Source organism: Oncorhynchus keta, chromosome 27 (assembly GCF_023373465.1).
Source record: "Oncorhynchus keta strain PuntledgeMale-10-30-2019 chromosome 27, Oket_V2, whole genome shotgun sequence".
Lineage (NCBI taxonomy): Eukaryota > Metazoa > Chordata > Actinopteri > Salmoniformes > Salmonidae > Oncorhynchus > Oncorhynchus keta.
In genome coordinates, this window is record NC_068447.1 from 17,409,294 (window position 1) to 17,429,674 (window position 20,381).

Here is a 20,381-nt window from a genome sequence, read left to right on the forward strand (position 1 = left end):
GTGTAGCAATGATCAACAACCAACTTGACGGAGCTTGAATACTTTTTCTAATAATAATGGGCAATTATTGTACAATCCAGGTGTGCAAAACTCAGACATACCCAGAAAGACTCATAGCTGTCATTGCTGCTAAAGGTGACAAATTCCCCTTTTCAAATGTTTTTTTGTTTGTTTTTACCTGTATTGACTCAGGTTGTGAATACTAATGTAAATAAGGTATTTCATTTTCAATAAATTTGCTAAAATCATGTTTTCACTTTGTTATTATGGGGTATTGTTTGTAGCTGGTTGAGAGAAATAAAGAAGCTATTTCATCAATTTGGAATTCCGGCTGTAGCAAGTGGTATGAATACTTTCTGAAGGCACTGGATGCTGTCCTTCCTCTCTTTGTCATTGAAAATTATTCATTCAATCACATTTTTTGATCCTATATCTTTAATTTTGAGGCTGATTGTGGAGGCCTAGTCTAAGCATACTACACATAAAACCATGGCCAATGGAGAATCTCCACTAACCGTAGTCTGCTTATCCTGGGATTGTGTAGCTGCCCTTGTAAATGAAAAATAAACAAACTATAGTTTGTGTACTCAACAGGTTAACTAACGTGGTTAAAGCCTACTACTCCCTACATACCCTTTTAACAGACACTCACTCAACTCACCAAATATGCAGACCAGACATCTCTACTATGCCATTAAAAAAAGTTTGTGTGTGTTGGCAGTGGACTGCTGGGATGGTCCAGATGGAATGCCTGTCATCTACCATGGACACACCCTCACCACCAAGATTAAGTTCTGTGATGTCCTGGCCACCATCAAGGAACACGCCTTTGTGACGTCTGAGTGAGTCTCCATGTGCTCACGGTCTTTGTGTTTTGTATGCTTGAGTGATACTCAGTAATCTACTGTCCTCTAAAGAGAACATGACATTTAAATGAGAAGTTCACAAAGGGGAAGCCTTTCCACCACGCCTTTCACCTTGGACGTGCTGTTGACCTCTGACCCCTCTCCCCCTCTTACTCCTTCCCCAGCTACCCCATCATCCTGTCCATAGAGGATCATTGCAGCATTGTGCAGCAGAGGAACATGGCTACCTACTTTAAGAAGGTCTTTGGAGAAATGCTGCTTACCAAGGCTGTGGACATCTCCGCCGACGGATTGCCCTCACCCAATCAGCTTAAGAGGAAGATCCTCATCAAGGTCAGAGGTCATGTGGATTTGGAATTAAAGATGTTTGTGTTGTCATTTTAATGTACTCGTGGATCAGAGCATCTGCTAAATGACTATAAACCAACTGCGGTCTCGTCACTCTTCCTCCCTGTCTTGTGCAGCATAAGAAGCTAGCAGAGGGCAGTGCCTATGAGGAGGTGTCCACCTCAACTCCCTACTCTGAGAATGACATCAGCAACTCCATCAAGAATGGCATTCTCTTCCTGGAGGACCCCATCAACCATGTGATAACTTTTTTTCTATCTATCTACAGTGAGCTCCAAAAGTAGTTGGACAGTGACACATGTTGTTTTGACTCTGTACTCCAGCACTTGGGATTTTAAATGATACAATGACTGAGGTTAAAGTGTAGACTTGCAGACTCCAAACTGCCTCTGGAAGCAATGTCAGCACGAGAACTGTTTGGTGGAGGAGGAATAATGGGGATCTGGGGATGTTTTTCATGATTCTGGCTAAGACCTTCACTAAATGCTCTTGTGCCCAAATGGAAGCAAGTTCCCGCAGCAGTGTTTGAACATCTAGTGGAAAGCCTTCCCAGAAGAGTGGAGGCTGTTATAGCAGCAAAGGGGGGACCAACCCCATATTAATAAGGACGATGTCTGCGCCCTGGCGGAAATCTAATTAACATAGTAAAATAAGCATAGTAAAATCTCCAGAAATGTCACATTAAGCTAGAGATCAGTTTTTTGTTTACGTGTCAATCCACCGCATCTGCATATGTCGCACTTCCACAGCTGTGGTAAAAGGTGACAGCGCTAGAGCAGTGATGGTCAGACCATGAGACATCCCATCTGTGGTAAAAGGTGACAGCGCTAGAGCAGTGATGGTCAGACCATGAGACATCCCATCTGTGGTAAAAGGTGACAGCGCTAGAGCAGTGATGGTCAGACCATGAGACATCCCATCTGTGGTAAAAGGTGACAGCGCTAGAGCAGTGATGGTCAGACCATGAGACATCCCATCTGTGGTAAAAGGTGACAGCGCTAGAGCAGTGATGGTCAGACCATGAGACATCCCATCTGTGGTAAAAGGTGACAGAGCTAGAGCAGTGATGGTCAGACCATGAGACATCCCATCTGTGGTAAAAGTTGACAGCGCTAGAGCAGTGATGGTCAGACCATGAGACTACCCATCTGTGGTAAAAGGTGACAGCGCTAGAGCAGTGATGGTCAGACCATGAGACATCCCATCTGTGGTAAAAGGTGACAGCGCTAGAGCAGTGATGGTCAGACCATGAGACATCCCATCTGTGGTAAAAGGTGACAGTGACAGTGATGGTCGCTCCCATCTGTGGTAAAAGCAGTGATGGTCAGACCATGAGACATCCCATCTGTGGTAAAAGGTGACAGAGCTAGAGCAGTGATGGTCAGACCATGAGACATCCCATCTGTGGTAAAAGGTGACAGCGCTAGAGCAGTGATGGTCAGACCATGAGACATCCCATCTGTGGTAAAAGGTGACAGCGCTAGAGCAGTGATGGTCAGACCATGAGACATCCCATCTGTGGTAAAAGGTGACAGAGCTAGAGCAGTGATGGTCAGACCATGAGACATCCCATCTGTGGTAAAAGGTGACAGCGCTAGAGCAGTGATGGTCAGACCATGAGACATCCCATCTGTGGTAAAAGGTGACAGAGCTAGAGCAGTGATGGTCAGACCATGAGACATCCCATCTGTGGTAAAAGGTGACAGCGCTAGAGCAGTGATGGTCAGACCATGAGACATCCCATCTGTGGTAAAAGGTGACAGAGCTAGAGCAGTGATGGTCAGACCATGAGACAACCCATCTGTGGTAAAAGTTGACAGCGCTAGAGCAGTGATGGTCAGACCATGAGACATCTCAAAAATTGGTCTTCTCACAAAATCATCTGTAGCGTCTGACTGGTTTGGCCTACAGAACTATTATGACCCCTCTATGGAAAGATGACTCTCACGAACAGTGTTTTGCTCTACGGCCTTCACAAGTGTCGAGACTCGTCTGACGTTGGTACAGCTGATCTGCCAACTTGTGTCTGTAGCGTCCAAACCTTTTGGGTTACACACTCTCACGGACATGTACATGTTGGATATTTTGCTCTAGGATGCCCACAGGCCTCAAGACTCACCTGAAGGTCCCCGGGTACCAGTTGAAAAAATGCATGGATGTACACTACCGTTCAAAAGTTTAGGGTCACTTAGAAATGTCCTTGTTTTTAATTTTTTTTTAAGAAAAGCAAATGTTGCTATTGTTAGCACAGCTGGCCTTCTTTAGACTAGTTGAGTATCTGGAGCATCAGCATTTGTGGGTTTGATTACAGGCTCAAAATGTTCTCTTCCTCAGTTGTGTACTGGGGCCTCCCACTACTCTTTCTATTCTGGTTAGAGCAAGTTTGTGCTTTTCTGTGAAGGGAGTAGTACACAGCGTTGTACGAGATCTTCAGTTTCTTGTCAATTACTCGCCTTCATTTCGCAGAACAAGAATAGACTGACGAGTTTCAAAAGAAAGTTCTTTGTTTCAGGCCATTTTGAGCCTGTAATCGAACCCACAAATGCTGATGCTCCAGATACTCAACTAGTCGAAAGAAGGCCAGTGTTATTGCATCTTTGATCAGGACAACATTTTTCAGCTGTGCTAACATAATTGCAAAAGTTAACTGACTTACCTAGTTAAATAAAAAGGTTCAAGCATATGGTTTATCCTTTTTATTTAACTAGGTAAGATAGTTAAGAATAAATTATTATTTACAATGATTGCCTACCGGGGAACTGCCTTGTTCGGGGGCAGAACGACAGATTTCTACCTTGTCAGCTCGAGGATTTGATCCAGCAACCTTGCGGTTACTGGCCCAACGCTCTAACCACTAGGCTACCTGCCACCCTTAAATAGATATTCCATAAACAATCTGCTGTTTTCAGCTACAATAGTCATTTACAACATTAACAATGTCTGTACTGTATTTCTGATCAATTTTATGTTCATTTAATGGACAAAGAATGAGCTTTTCTTTCAAAAACAAGGGAATTTCTAAGTGACCCCAAACTTTTGAATGGTAGTGGTTGAATACATGTAAAAGAAATGTCTAAAAGATGTAGGAGAGACACTTCAGCACAAACTTCCCTTTTGATATTTTTTGGGGACTGTCTGTTCCATGAATCTGGTTTTCAGTGTGTTACATTTTTATTTGATACTTCAGGGGATCTTAAACTCCAATAGCTAAATGATCCTTGGTATGACCTTAAAACAATTCCATATAGTTTAGTAGAACCCCCCCCTTATTGTGAATAAGAATATAATATATTTCTCAACTCTTCTATGTTTAATGTAGTTCCCCGTAGCTCAGTTGGTAGAGCATGGTGCTTGTGGATGGATGCTACCTTGATTACAGATAGTTCTGAATGAATCATGAAAAAGTTAGACGCTCAAATATTGTACCCCCAAGACATACTAACCTCTCACCTTTACAATCAAATCTGATTAATAACAGGGGAGGTTAGCATTTTTTAAAGTTTTTTTAAAATGTTATTTATGCCTCTAACTTTCTCACTCATCATGATTCATTCAGAATGATCTGTAATCATGGTAGCTTCCACATTAATGTAGCAGTGTTTAGAAACATATTTTTATTTACAATAACAGTGAATCCAAAATGACATAATACATTATTTACCATCAATTTATATTGTGCACAAAATAATCTGAAACACAACCAAAACATTGGGGGGGGACTATGTACAAAGTGTTATAATTTGAAAAAGTTTCACAAGATATAGATGAAAAAACCCTCAAATTAAAGCTGACTTTAACCTTTTAGTCGCTGTATAATTTCACATCCGAAGTGCTGAGTACAGAGCCAAAACAACAACCAATGTCACTGTCCCAATATTTGTGTAGCTCACTGTACATGCCTTGGTTATATGGTCCATAGCTCTTGTCACTGTTAAATTTTTTTAAGTACCTTTTTATCTCCCCCTCTCTCTGCAGGAGTGGTACCCTCACTTCTTTGTCCTGACCAGCAGTAAGATCTACTACTCGGAGGAGACGTCTAGCAACCAAGGCAACGAGGATGAGGAGGAGCACAGAGAGGTAAGGCATTGCGGTACAGTGGGGGGAGTCGGGGGTGCAAATAAATAGGCTGAAGCATGTCTGCATTTACCCCATTGGGCTAATCATTAGCCAGATCTCATGTGTTCTCTTAAATGAATCAATATGATAACTAGTTATGTCCCAAGAAACTTGCATAAACATGGAATACAATCTAGGCCTACGTGTTCATTTTCCCCCCAACATGTTATCTGGTTTCCACTACTCTTGCTCAACCAAAAATATTATCTCATCACAATTTAAGTCATTCAAATAAATCATTTTTAGGTAGTGAGGCGTTGTACCTCAAGTCACCCTACAATTGACCGGTGTTACATTTATCCCCACTCTCCCCTATGCACTCAGTGAATCGCTGAGCAGAACATGCTTAACCATGCTCATGGGTTTAAAATGGTGCAGTTTGTGCATATTTAGGAGTTGAGAAATAAATGAAGTAGGAATGGAAAGCTGGGATTCCCCTCTTTTTAACAAAAGCCATTAAAACTGCTGTTTTCGCAATTGCAATAATTGTTGTGCATTGACTGCTTGTCAGAATGCAGGTTTCCCTTCGTGTGGCTCTTATAACATGAATGAGCCACGGAGAGGAATATTTATCTAGCATAGAACACAACAACAAGCCGACTAGGTAAAGAAACTATTCTACTCTGGGGTTGTTATTTTTTCTCTGAATTGTTTTGTTTGCAGATAAATTACATGTGGAATGTTCTAGGCAAAATGCTCCTCAACAGAGTTTCATGTTCCATATTTTTTTTATTGTGTAGAGGCAATGACTTTGCAGTGGCGCATCACCACAGCAAACTAAAGGCAGCAGAAACTCTGCAGTACAGACAGGACAGAACATCACTTTATGTGCTTAATGCCATAGGACAGGGTTTCCCCAACTCTGTCCTCGGACTCCAAGGGGGGCACGTTTTAGATTTTTGGCCTAGTACTACACAACTGATTTGACTAATCATCAAGTGTTGATCATTTGAATCAGCTGTGTAGTGTTGGGGTAAAATACCAAATGTGCCCCCCTCGGGGTCCCCAGGACAGAGTTTGGGGAAATGCTGCCATAGGGGTTCCAACATTAAACTCTAGCACTCTCTGTCTTTCTAGGTCTCTAACGGTATGGACCAACATATAGCAGAGAAGTGGTTCCATGGGAAGCTGGGTGCTGGTCGCGACGGGAGACAGATAGCTGAGCGGCTGCTGTCGGAGTACTGTCTTGAAACGGGCGCTCCCGACGGGTCCTTCCTGGTCCGGGAGAGTGAGACGTTCGTAGGAGACTACACCTTGTCCTTCTGGTAAATCTCCCCTACTGTACCCCCACCCTCTACTAACTCCCTTCTCACCCTTGTTCCTAGCTCATTCTGAACCTGCCTCACCCCACTCCTCATCCCTGTTCCTAGCACACTTACCTAACCCCCCTTCTCCTGACCCTCTGTCTCCTCACCCACCTCATTGCTTGCATCACATAGTTCAGATAATACTTGTGCTGTATGTTATTGAGGGCTAGCCCCCAAATCTACGGTGCCCATAGGTTTGCTACACTGATAAACCTTGGACCTGAACAGTCAATCAATCCAAATTGTTGTCCTATTGATTTTCTGTAGTAGCCAGTCACAGTGTAGGCTAGGCTGCTGGTCTCTGTGCTAATGCATGGGACAGGGCTGAGTAACTGGGATCCTCTCATTTCAAATCAATACCTGGTCTCTGTGCTAATGCATGGGACAGGGCTGAGTAACTGGGATCCTCTCATTTCAAATCAATACCTGGTCTCTGTGCTAATGCATGGGACAGGGCTGAGTAACTGGGATCCTCTCATTTCAAATCAATACCTGGTCTCTGTGCTAATGCATGGGACAGGGCTGAGTAACTGGGATCCTCTCATTTCAAATCAATACCTGGTCTCTGTGCTAATGCATGGGACAGGGCTGAGTAACTGGGATCCTCTCATTTCAAATCAATACCTGGTCTCTGTGCTAATGCATGGGACAGGGCTGAGTAACTGGGATCCTCTCATTTCAAATCAATACCTGGTCTCTGTGCTAATGCATGGGACAGGGCTGAGTAACTGGGATCCTCTCATTTCAAATCAATACCTGGTCTCTGTGCTAATGCATGGGACAGGGCTGAGTAACTGGGATCCTCTCATTTCAAATCAATACCTGGTCTCTGTGCTAATGCATGGGACAGGGCTGAGTAACTGGGATCCTCTCATTTCAAATCAATACCTGGTCTCTGTGCTAATGCATGGGACAGGGCTGAGTAACTGGGATCCTCTCATTTCAAATCAATACCTGGTCTCTGTGCTAATGCATGGGACAGGGCTGAGTAACTGGGATCCTCTCATTTCAAATCAATACCTGGTCTCTGTGCTAATGCATGGGACAGGGCTGAGTAACTGGGATCCTCTCATTTCAAATCAATACCTGGTCTCTGTGCTAATGCATGGGACAGGGCTGAGTAACTGGGATCCTCTCATTTCAAATCAATACCTGGTCTCTGTGCTAATGCATGGGACAGGGCTGAGTAACTGGGATCCTCTCATTTCAAATCAATACCTGGTCTCTGTGCTAATGCATGGGACAGGGCTGAGTAACTGGGATCCTCTCATTTCAAATCAATACCTGGTCTCTGTGCTAATGCATGGGACAGGGCTGAGTAACTGGGATCCTCTCATTTCAAATCAATACCTGGTCTCTGTGCTAATGCATGGGACAGGGCTGAGTAACTGGGATCCTCTCATTTCAAATCAATACCTGGTCTCTGTGCTAATGCATGGGACAGGGCTGAGTAACTGGGATCCTCTCATTTCAAATCAATACCTGGTCTCTGTGCTAATGCATGGGACAGGGCTGAGTAACTGGGATCCTCTCATTTCAAATCAATACCTGGTCTCTGTGCTAATGCATGGGACAGGGCTGAGTAACTGGGATCCTCTCATTTCAAATCAATACCTGGTCTCTGTGCTAATGCATGGGACAGGGCTGAGTAACTGGGATCCTCTCATTTCAAATCAATACCTGGTCTCTGTGCTAATGCATGGGACAGGGCTGAGTAACTGGGATCCTCTCATTTCAAATCAATACCTGGTCTCTGTGCTAATGCATGGGACAGGGCTGAGTAACTGGGATCCTCTCATTTCAAATCAATACCTGGTCTCTGTGCTAATGCATGGGACAGGGCTGAGTAACTGGGATCCTCTCATTTCAAATCAATATCTGGTCTCTGTGCTAATGCATGGGACAGGGCTGAGTAACTGGGATCCTCTCATTTCAAATCAATACCTGGTCTCTGTGCTAATGCATGGGACAGGGCTGAGTAACTGGGATCCTCATTTCAAATCAATACCTGGTCTCTGTGCTAATGCATGGGACAGGGCTGAGTAACTGGGATCCTCTCATTTCAAATCAATACCTGGTCTCTGTGCTAATGCATGGGACAGGGCTGAGTAACTGGGATCCTCTCATTTCAAATCAATACCTGGTCTCTGTGCTAATGCATGGGACAGGGCTGAGTAACTGGGATCATCTCATTTCAAATCAATACCTGGTCTCTGTGCTAATGCATGGGACAGGGCTGAGTAACTGGGATCATCTAATTTCAAATCAATACCTGGTCTCTCTGCTAATGCATGGGACAGGGCTGAGTAACTGGGATCATCTCATTTCAAATCAATACCTGGTCTCTCTGCTAATGCATGGGACAGGGCTGAGTAACTGGGATCATCTCATTTCAAATCAATACCTGGTCTCTGTGCTAATGCATGGGACAGGGCTGAGTAACTGGGATCATCTCATTTCAAATCAATACCTGGTCTCTGTGCTAATGCATGGGACAGGGCTGAGTAACTGGGATCATCTCATTTCAAGTCAATACCTGGTCTCTGTGCTAATGCATGGGACAGGGCTGAGTAACTGGGATCATCTCATTTCAAATCAATACCTGGTCTCTGTGCTAATGCATGGGACAGGGCTGAGTAACTGGTCTCTCTCTTTCACTGTCCACACAGGCGTTCAGGCCGGGTGCAGCACTGTCGCATCCACTCTCGCCAGGAGGCGGGCAGCCCCAAGTTCTACTTGACCGACAACCTGGTGTTTGACACGCTATTCGCCCTCATCACCCACTACCAGCAGGTAGCGCTGCGCTGTAACGAGTTTGAGATGAAGCTGACTGAGCCTGTGCCCCAGACCAACGCCCACGAAAGCAAAGAGTACGTCCAGCTCTCAAGGCTTCAGTAGTCATTCATTTCAATCTCATGTGTGTCGGTGATGACTTTATGAAAGGAGAAGGAGAGAAGGAAGGAAAGTAGAAAGGATGTGTGTAAGTATGAGTGTATGTTCTAGGTGGTACCATGCCAACCTGTCTCGGAGCCACGCCGAGAACATGCTGATGAGGGTTCCACGTGACGGGGCGTTCCTTGTCAGAAAAAGGGCAGAGCTAAGCTCCTTTGCCATTTCTTTCAGGTGAGTCCCAAATATAGAAACAAACGACGAAACAAAAAGACAGAATTGTTTGTTCTGGTTGTAACTGATGGGTGAAATGCAGCATTCCGGTATTAGTTTCTTGATATTAGGAAAGTTGACATACGTTACCGCCTCACCAGCTTGCTAGAACTTGTTATGAAAGCAAGACGTTCAGAGTACTGAGCTAGCTCAGAGAACAGTGACCTAGTGCAAGCTTCTATGCCTTCTACCCATTGAAGATTTTCATGAGAAAGGAAGTGGTAACTGGTTTTGAAAATATTTTACTGGTGGCGCATTTATTATTTTTATCCTACGGTTGGCAACCTAAGCCACAAAATCGTAATATGGGACGGCAAGGGCTCTAAATAAAAACATGTCATTGGTAACTTAATGGCATTATGTAACTTTATGGGCGACCCTACCAAATTCACATAGAAATGTGAGTTATAGCTCTATTCAACTTGAATGCAAGTCTAAGACGTGGTAGATCTGTTCTAGATGCACTTTCTATGCTTCCCTTTAAGTTTAGTTTGTGTATCTTCACTTTTGGTTTTGTACACCTGCTTCAAACAGCTGTAACAAGATTTTTGGTTATGGAAAATATATTTCACAGCGGTTTAGACGGTACGATGATTCTCTACGCTATACTAGTTTAATTTTGTCACAACTGAAATTAGGCAAACTATTAAGAGTTTTTGCAACCAGGAAATGTCTGAGCGATTTCTGCACAGTGCAACTTAGGCACACAATGTGATTTTATTAGCACCACAGTGTGTGTATTTTACACCAGGTAGTCAAAGATCAAAGCAGTGACCAACTCGAGACACGTGTATTAGATCACTAGTATAGCTCACGCAGCCATTCACCTGGCCTCTTGAGACATGTTTTCTCTATTAGATCACTAGTATAGCTCACGCAGCCATCCACCTGGCCTCTCGACACGTGTTCTCTATTAGATCACTAGTATAGCTCACGCAGCCATCCACCTGGCCTCTGGAGACACGTGTTCTCTATTAGATCACTAGTATAGCTCACGCAGCCATCCACCTGGCCTCTCCAGACACGTGTTCTCTATTAGATCACTAGTATAGCTCACGTAGCCATCCACCTGGCCTCTCCAGACACGTGTTCTCTATTAGATCACTAGTATAGCTCACGCAGCCATCCACCTGGCCTCTCGACACGTGTTCTCTATTAGATCACTAGTATAGCTCACGCAGCCATCCACCTGGCCTCTCCAGACACGTGTTCTCTATTAGATCACTAGTATAGCTCACGCAGCCATCCACCTGGCCTCTCCAGACACGTGTTCTCTATTAGATCACTAGTATAGCTCACGCAGCCATCCACCTGGCCTCTGGAGACACGTGTTCCCTATTAGATCACTAGTATAGCTCACGCAGCCATCCACCTGGCCTCTCGACACGTGTTCTCTATTAGATCACTAGTATAGCTCACGCAGCCATCCACCTGGCCTCTCCAGACACGTGTTCTCTATTAGATCACTAGTATAGCTCACGCAGCCATCCACCTGGCCTCTCCAGACACGTGTTCTCTATTAGATCACTAGTATAGCTCACGCAGCCATCCACCTGGCCTCTCCAGACACGTGTTCTCTATTAGATCACTAGTATAGCTCACGTAGCCATCCACCTGGCCTCTCGACACGTGTTCTCTATTAGATCACTAGTATAGCTCACGCAGCCATCCACCTGGCCTCTCCAGACACCTGTTCTCTATTAGATCACTAGTATAGCTCACGCAGCCATCCACCTGGCCTCTCCAGACACGTGTTCTCCATTAGATCACTAGTATAGCTCACACAGCCATCCAACTGGCCTCTCCAGACACGTGTTCTCCATTAGATCACTAGTATAGCTCACACAGCCATCCAACTGGCCTCTCCAGACACGTGTTCTCTATTAGATCACTAGTATAGCTCACGCAGCCATCCACCTGGCCTCTCGACAAGTGTTCTCTATTAGATCACTAGTATAGCTCACGCAGCCATCCACCTGGCCTCTCCAGACACGTGTTCTCTATTAGATCACTAGTATAGCTCACGCAGCCATCCACCTGGCCTCTCGAGACACGTGTTCTCTATTAGATCACTAGTATAGCTCACGCAGCCATCCACCTGGCCTCTCCAGACACGTGTTCTCTATTAGATCACTAGTATAGCTCACGCAGCCATCCACCTGGCCTCTCCAGACACCTGTTCTCTATTAGATCACTAGTATAGCTCACGCAGCCATCCACCTGGCCTCTGGAGACACGTGTTCTCTATTAGATCACTAGTATAGCTCACGCAGCCATCCACCTGGCCTCTCCAGACACGTGTTCTCTATTAGATCACTAGTATAGCTCACGCAGCCATCCACCTGGCCTCTGGAGACACGTGTTCTCCATTAGATCACTAGTATAGCTCACGCAGCCATCCACCTGGCCTCTCCAGACACGTGTTCTCCATTAGATCACTAGTATAGCTCACGCAGCCATCCACCTGGCCTCTTGAGACACGTGTTCTCTATTAGATCACTAGTATAGCTCACGCAGCCATCCACCTGGCCTCTCGACAAGTGTTCTCTATTAGATCACTAGTATAGCTCACGCAGCCATCCACCTGGCCTCTCGACAAGTGTTCTCTATTAGATCACTAGTATAGCTCACGCAGCCATCCACCTGGCCTCTTGAGACACGTGTTCTCTATTAGATCACTAGTATAGCTCACGCAGCCATCCACCTGGCCTCTCGACAAGTGTTCTCTATTAGATCACTAGTATAGCTCACGCAGCCATCCACCTGGCCTCTCCAGACACGTGTTCTCTATTAGATCACTAGTATAGCTCACGCAGCCATCCACCTGGCCTCTCGACAAGTGTTCTCTATTAGATCACTAGTATAGCTCACGCAGCCATCCACCTGGCCTCTCCAGACACGTGTTCTCTATTAGATCACTAGTATAGCTCACGCAGCCATCCACCTGGCCTCTTGAGACACGTGTTCTCTATTAGATCACTAGTATAGCTCACGCAGCCATCCACCTGGCCTCTCGACAAGTGTTCTCTATTAGATCACTAGTATAGCTCACGCAGCCATCCACCTGGCCTCTCGACAAGTGTTCTCTATTAGATCACTAGTATAGCTCACGCAGCCATCCACCTGGCCTCTCCAGACACGTGTTCTCTATTAGATCACTAGTATAGCTCACGCAGCCATCCACCTGGCCTCTCCAGACACGTGTTCTCTATTAGATCACTAGTATAGCTCACGCAGCCATCCACCTGGCCTCTTGAGACACGTGTTCTCTATTAGATCACTAGTATAGCTCACGCAGCCATCCAACTGGCCTCTCGACACGTGTTCTCCATTAGATCACTAGTATAGCTCGCGCAGCCATCCACCTGGCCTCTCGACACGTGTTCTCCATTAGATCACTAGTATAGCTCGCGCAGCCATCCACCTGGCCTCTCGACACGTGTTCTCTATTAGATCACTAGTATAGCTCACGCAGCCATCCACCTGGCCTCTCGACACGTGTTCTCCATTAGATCACTAGTATAGCTCGCGCAGCCATCCACCTGGCCTCTCCAGACACGTGTTCTCTATTAGATCACTAGTATAGCTCACGCAGCCATCCACCTGGCCTCTCGACAAGTGTTCTCTATTAGATCACTAGTATAGCTCACGCAGCCATCCACCTGGCCTCTCGACAAGTGTTCTCTATTAGATCACTAGTATAGCTCACGCAGCCATCCACCTGGCCTCTCCAGACACGTGTTCTCTATTAGATCACTAGTATAGCTCACGCAGCCATCCACCTGGCCTCTCCAGACACGTGTTCTCTATTAGATCACTAGTATAGCTCACGCAGCCATCCACCTGGCCTCTTGAGACACGTGTTCTCTATTAGATCACTAGTATAGCTCACGCAGCCATCCAACTGGCCTCTCGACACGTGTTCTCCATTAGATCACTAGTATAGCTCACGCAGCCATCCACCTGGCCTCTCGACACGTGTTCTCCATTAGATCACTAGTATAGCTCGCGCAGCCATCCACCTGGCCTCTCGACACGTGTTCTCTATTAGATCACTAGTATAGCTCACGCAGCCATCCACCTGGCCTCTCGACACGTGTTCTCCATTAGATCACTAGTATAGCTCGCGCAGCCATCCACCTGGCCTCTCCAGACACGTGTTCTCTATTAGATCACTAGTATAGCTCGCGCAGCCATCCACCTGGCCTCTCGACACGTGTTCTCTATTAGATCACTAGTATAGCTCACGCAGCCATCCACCTGGCCTCTCGACACGTGTTCTCTATTAGATCACTAGTATAGCTCGCGCAGCCATCCACCTGGCCTCTCCAGACACGTGTTCTCCATTAGATCACTAGTATAGCTCACGCAGCCATCCAACTGGCCTCTGGAGACACGTGTTCTCTATTAGATCACTAGTATAGCTCACGCAGCCATCCAACTGGCCTCTCGAGATATGCGTTACAGCATCTGCTCTGGCATTACTGACTGGGTTGTTTTGAAAATGTACAGGCCAGTTATTGGTCTAATTACAATGAAAAGCATCTTCCATGACAATGGGTTCTTGCCACTCGTCTTGGCATCCTCTTTCTTTACGGGGGTTTGGGTTCAGATTGCTGTGAAGCACCTGATGATTAATGCATGCAGCAGGACACGTACGTGTGTGTTTAACCCTGTGTTGTCGTCCCCTCAGGGCAGAGGGGAAGATCAAGCACTGCAGGGTGCAACAGGAGGGCCAGACAGTGGTGTTGGGTACGTCGGAGTTCGACAGCCTGGTGGATCTCATCAGTTACTACGAGAAACACCCGTTGTACCGTAAGATGAAGCTCCGCTACCCTATCAATGAGGAGACGCTGGAGAAGATAGGCACCGCTGTGAGTGGACCACACACACACTTCATGTTCATGATTGTTGCTGTAGTCAATGTAAGTGAGTTGGATATCCTCTGAACTGTCATGTATTTGTCAGGAGCCAGATTACGGGTCTCTGTATGAGGGGCGGAACCCTGGGTTCTACGTAGAAGCCAATCAGATGCCCACCTTCAAGGTAAGACTGCACCGTTTCTTTGATCTTCTGTGTGTTTACATCCTGTCTCCTTCCCTCTCTTTGCAAATGTAACAATGCAAGGTGTGTGTGTGTGTGTGTGTGTGTGTGTGTGTGTGTGTGTGTGTGTGTGTGTGTCCTAACCCCTTCACATCGGCCTGCAGTGCACAGTGAAGGCCATGTATGAGTACAAGGCCCAGAGGGATGATGAATTGTCCTTCAGTAAGAATGCCATCATCCAAAACGTGGACAAACAGGAAGGAGGATGGTGAGTGACATCACTCACAGGAAGTCATGTTCACCATCAAAATCATCACAGAGCTACATGAGTTATCTGGAGTTGGTTATAGAACATCCTTCTGGAGTAAACCCCATTCCGTGTGTGTTTTAACTCTCTCACTCAGGTGGAAGGGGGACTGTGGTGGGAAGAAGCAGCTGTGGTTTCCTGCTAACTATGTAGAGGAGATCAGTCCTTCAGCTGTGGAGCCAGACAGATCAGTAAGGCCCTCTACCCTGTAGACGCATACTGGGATACGCATCAGATAATCCCACCTGCTAATAATCCACATTTTACAGCCACTAGTCTATGCTATGAGAGGGACTGTCATTTTCTACCATCGTTTATAGCAACAACATGTAAAATGCTGCTGTTGGGTTTTTCGATTAGCATTCACGTCTCCCCTCTCTCTCTCCCACTCTCCCTCCCTCCTTCCCTCTCCCCCTCCCTCCTCTCCTACAGCAGCTGACAGAGAACAGTCCTCTGGGAGACCTGCTGAGAGGAAGTGTAGATGTGTCTTCCTGTCAGATTGGTGAGTGACTCCTCCCCTTCCTGTTTCTATCCTCCTGCAGATGGCACGGTCACCTTGCCTCGGGAAGAACTCTAGATACTTGTATCTCCCTTTCTTTTCTTTGTCTCTCACCACCCACTCTCTGTGGGGTTATCACTGTTCCATCTCTCTCCCACTCTGTGTGGGATTATCACTGTTCCATCTCTCTCTCTCTCTATGTGGGGTTATCACTGTTCCATCTCTCTCCCACTCTGTGTGGGGTTATCACTGTTCCATCTCTCTCCCACTCTGTGTGGGGTTATCACTGTTCCATCTCTCCCCCACTCTGTGTGGGGTTATCACTGTTCCATCTCTCCCCCACTCTGTGTGGGGTTATCACTGTTCCATCTCTCCCCCACTCTGTGTGGGGTTATCACTGTTCCATCTCTCCCCCACTCTGTGTGGGGTTATCACTGTTCCATCTCTCTGTGTGGGGTTATCACTGTTCCATCTCTCTGTGTGGGGTTATCACTGTTCCATCTCTCTCTGTGTGGGGTTATCACTGTTCCATCTCTCTCTGTGTGGGGTTATCACTGTTCCATCTCTCTCTGTGTGGGGTTATCACTGTTCCATCTCTCTCTGTGTGGGGTTATCACTGTTCCATCTCTCTGTGTGGGGTTATCACTGTTCCATCTCTCTGTGTGGGGTTATCACTGTTCCATCTCTCTGTGTGGGGTTATCACTGTTCCATCTCTCTGTGTGGGGTTATCACTGTTCCATCTCTCTGTGTGGGGTTATCACTGTTCCATCTCTCTGTGTGGGGTTATCACTGTTCCATCTCTCTGTGTGGGGTTATCACTGTTCCATCTCTCTGTGGGGGTTATCACTGTTTCATCTCTCTGTGTGGGGTTATCACTGTTCCATCTCTCTGTGTGGGGTTATCACTGTTCCATCTCTCTGTGTGGGGTTATCACTGTTCCATCTCTCTGTGTGGGGTTATCACTGTTCCATCTCTCTGTGTGGGATTATCACTGTTCCATCTCTCTGTGTGGGGTTATCACTGTTCCATCTCTCTGTGTGGGGTTATCACTGTTCCATCTCTCTGTGTGGGGTTATCACTGTTCCATCTCTCTGTGTGGGGTTATCACTGTTCCATCTCTCTGTGTGGGGTTATCACTGTTCCATCTCTCTGTGTGGGGTTATCACTGTTCCATCTCTCTGTGTGGGGTTATCACTGTTCCATCTCTCTGTGTGGGGTTATCACTGTTCCATCTCTCTGTGTGGGGTTATCACTGTTCCATCTCTCTGTGTGGGGTTATCACTGTTCCATCTCTCTGTGTGGGGTTATCACTGTTCCATCTCTCTGTGTGGGGTTATCACTGTCCCATCTCTCTGTGTGGGGTTATCACTGTTCCATCTCTCTGTGTGGGGTTATCACTGTTCCATCTCTCTCTCTCTCTGTGTGGGGTTATCACTGTTCCATCTCTCTGTGTGGGGTTATCACTGTCCCATCTCTCTCTGTGGGGTTATCACTGTCCCATCTCTCTCTGTGGGGTTATCACTGTTCCATCTCTCTCTGTGGGGTTATCACTGTCCCATCTCTCTCTGTGGGGTTATCACTGTTCCATCTCTCTCTGTGGGGTTATCACTGTTCCATCTCTCTGTGTGGGGTTATCACTGTTCCATCTCTCTGTGTGGGGTTATCACTGTTCCATCTCTCTGTGTGGGGTTATCACTGTTCCATCTCTCTGTGTGGGGTTATCACTGTTCCATCTCTCTGTGTGGGGTTATCACTGTTCCATCTCTCTCTGTGGGGTTATCACTGTCCCATCTCTCTCTGTGGGGTTATCACTGTCCCATCTCTCTCTGTGGGGTTATCACTGTCCCATCTCTCTCTGTGGGGTTATCACTGTCCCATCTCTCTCTGTGGGGTTATCACTGTTCCATCTCTCTCTGTGGGGTTATCACTGTTCCATCTCTCTCTGTGGGGTTATCACTGTTCCATCTCTCTCTGTGGGGTTATCACTGTTCCATCTCTCTCTGTGGGGTTATCACTGTCCCATCTCTCTGTGTGGGGTTATCACTGTCCCATCTCTCTGTGTGGGGTTATCACTGTCCCATCTCTCTGTGTGGGGTTATCACTGTCCCATCTCTCTGTGTGGGGTTATCACTGTCCCATCTCTCTGTGTGGGGTTATCACTGTCCCATCTCTCTGTGTGGGGTTATCACTGTCCCATCTCTCTGTGTGGGGTTATCACTGTCCCATCTCTCTGTGTGGGGTTATCACTGTTCCATCTCTCTGTGTGGGGTTATCACTGTCCCATCTCTCTGTGTGGGGTTATCACTGTTCCATCTCTCTGTGTGGGGTTATCACTGTTCCATCTCTCTGTGTGGGGTTATCACTGTTCCATCTCTCTCTCTCTGTGTGGGGTTATCACTGTTCCATCTCTCTGTGTGGGGTTATCACTGTTCCATCTCTCTGTGTGGGGTTATCACTGTCCCATCTCTCTCTGTGGGGTTATCACTGTCCCATCTCTCTCTGTGGGGTTATCACTGTTCCATCTCTCTCTGTGGGGTTATCACTGTTCCATCTCTCTCTGTGGGGTTATCACTGTTCCATCTCTCTCTGTGGGGTTATCACTGTTCCATCTCTCTCTGTGGGGTTATCACTGTTCCATCTCTCTGTGTGGGGTTATCACTGTCCCATCTCTCTGTGTGGGGTTATCACTGTCCCATCTCTCTGTGTGGGGTTATCACTGTCCCATCTCTCTGTGTGGGGTTATCACTGTCCCATCTCTCTGTGTGGGGTTATCACTGTCCCATCTCTCTGTGTGGGGTTATCACTGTCCCATCTCTCTGTGTGGGGTTATCACTGTCCCATCTCTCTGTGTGGGGTTATCACTGTCCCATCTCTCTGTGTGGGGTTATCACTGTCCCATCTCTCTGTGTGGGGTTATCACTGTCCCATCTCTCTGTGTGGGGTTATCACTGTCCCATCTCTCTGTGTGGGGTTATCACTGTTCCATCTCTCTGTGTGGGGTTATCACTGTTCCATCTCTCTCTCTCTGTGTGGGGTTATCACTGTTCCATCTCTCTCTCTCTCTGTGTGGGGTTATCACTGTTCCATCTCTCTGTGTGGGGTTATCACTGTTCCATCTCTCTGTGTGGGGTTATCACTGTTCCATCTCTCTGTGTGGGGTTATCACTGTTCCATTTCTCTGTGTGGGGTTATCACTGTTCCATCTCTCTGTGTGGGGTTATCACTGTTCCATCTCTCTGTGTGGGGTTATCACTGTTCCATCTCTCTCTCTCTCTCTGTGTGGGGTTATCACTGTTCCATCTCTCTGTGTGGGGTTATCACTGTTCCATCTCTCTGTGTGGGGTTATCACTGTTCCATCTCTCTGTGTGGGGTTATCACTGTTCCATTTCTCTGTGTGGGGTTATCACTGTTCCATCTCTCTGTGTGGGGTTATCACTGTTCCATCTCTCTGTGTGGGGTTATCACTGTTCCATCTCTCTGTGTGGGGTTATCACTGTTCCATCTCTCTGTGTGGGGTTATCACTGTTCCATCTCTCTGTGTGGGGTTATCACTGTTCCATCTCTCTTGCGCTCTCCCTCTCGCCCCCTCCTTCTCATCTCGCTCTCTCTCTCTCCCCCTAGTGGTGCGGCCTGATGGTAAGGGAAGCAGGCTGCATGTGTTTTCCCTCCTCCCAGCTGCCTCTCCGAGGGCAGGGCAGGTCTTGGACATCGCTGCCAATACCCAGGAGGAGCTCAAGGAGTGGGTCATCAAGATCAGAGAGGTCACCATGACATCAGAGGCCAAGGTATGGAAAGAGTCATTTGTAGTAAATGTGTGTATGTGCAGGAATACTTTCTCAGAATCTGAGTCTTGAGGTTATCTGTGAAGTAATGACTGTGTGAGTAGTGTCAAACTGAGTCGTGTGTGTGTGTCAGCTGGAGGAGGGGAAGATGATGGAGAGAAGGAAGAAGATCGCTCTGGAGCTGTCTGACCTGGTCATCTACTGTAGACCTGTACCCTTCGACGAGGACAGTAAGGACACGTCTATACAGTTAAACACACTGTCACACACACACACACAAGGATATCTCACCCCCCATCTCCCCCTTGCTCCTGTAGAGATTGGGACAGAGCGGGCGTGTTTCCGGGACATGTCTTCGTTCCCGGAGACCAAGGCAGAGAAATATGTGAACCGGATCAAGGGGAAGAGGTTCCTGCAGTACAACCGGCTGCAGTTGTCCCGTATATACCCCCGTGGACAGAGGCTGGACTCCTCCAACTACGACCCTCTGCCCATGTGGCTCTGTGGATCCCAGCTGGTTGCGCTGAACTTCCAGACTGCAGGTACAGAGGGAAGGATGAGTTGTTACTGAGTGAGAAGGGGTAGGAGAGGGGATTTTTCCTTATTCTAAATTATTATTATTATTTTTTTAATGGTGACTGGTTTTCCTTTAACTTTTTGAAGATGACTGACTGAACTTCTCTCCTCTCCAGACAAGCCCATGCAGATGAACCAGGCTCTGTTCATGTTGAACGGGAGGAGTGGCTACGTCCTCCAGCCACCAATCATGAGAGACGACAACTTTGACCCCTTTGACCGACACACACTGAGGGGCCTTGAGTCAGTCACCCTGCAGATAGAGGTGTGTGGTCTTCTATCCTCGTGGAAATCCTCAGAGGTCCCCACAAGGATTGTAAAACAAGGAAAAATCTCCCTCAATGGGACATTTCCCATGTCCCCATGAGGACAT

The 20,381-nt window shown here is 46.8% G+C and overlaps 1 protein-coding gene and 1 long non-coding RNA gene across 6 annotated transcripts in view; both read left to right on the top strand.

The window, feature by feature from the left end:
• Window positions 1-20,381, top strand: part of plcg1 (phospholipase C, gamma 1) — a 52,801-nt gene that overhangs the window by 20,411 nt on the left and 12,009 nt on the right. For both annotated transcript variants that reach the window (XM_035756490.2, XM_035756489.2), the window contains exons 13-28: window positions 722-842; window positions 1,031-1,199; window positions 1,331-1,453; window positions 5,190-5,291; window positions 6,408-6,595; window positions 9,307-9,507; window positions 9,641-9,760; window positions 14,493-14,673; window positions 14,768-14,845; window positions 15,007-15,110; window positions 15,247-15,340; window positions 15,582-15,651; window positions 19,272-19,435; window positions 19,566-19,662; window positions 19,750-19,974; window positions 20,125-20,273. In XM_035756490.2, the coding sequence (XP_035612383.1) occupies window positions 722-842; window positions 1,031-1,199; window positions 1,331-1,453; window positions 5,190-5,291; window positions 6,408-6,595; window positions 9,307-9,507; window positions 9,641-9,760; window positions 14,493-14,673; window positions 14,768-14,845; window positions 15,007-15,110; window positions 15,247-15,340; window positions 15,582-15,651; window positions 19,272-19,435; window positions 19,566-19,662; window positions 19,750-19,974; window positions 20,125-20,273 (2,186 nt within the window). The remainder of the gene's footprint in view (window positions 1-721; window positions 843-1,030; window positions 1,200-1,330; window positions 1,454-5,189; window positions 5,292-6,407; window positions 6,596-9,306; window positions 9,508-9,640; window positions 9,761-14,492; window positions 14,674-14,767; window positions 14,846-15,006; window positions 15,111-15,246; window positions 15,341-15,581; window positions 15,652-19,271; window positions 19,436-19,565; window positions 19,663-19,749; window positions 19,975-20,124; window positions 20,274-20,381) is intronic.
• Window positions 1,465-4,086, top strand: LOC127912474 (uncharacterized). Of its 4 annotated transcripts, none has more exons than XR_008082856.1 (4): window positions 1,465-2,260; window positions 2,375-2,488; window positions 2,572-2,856; window positions 2,914-4,086. It is a non-coding gene; the product is annotated as an uncharacterized LOC127912474 (long non-coding RNA). The 4 variants fall into 4 exon arrangements; XR_008082858.1 differs by having other exon boundaries at window positions 2,572-2,742; window positions 2,800-4,086; XR_008082855.1 differs by having other exon boundaries at window positions 2,572-4,086.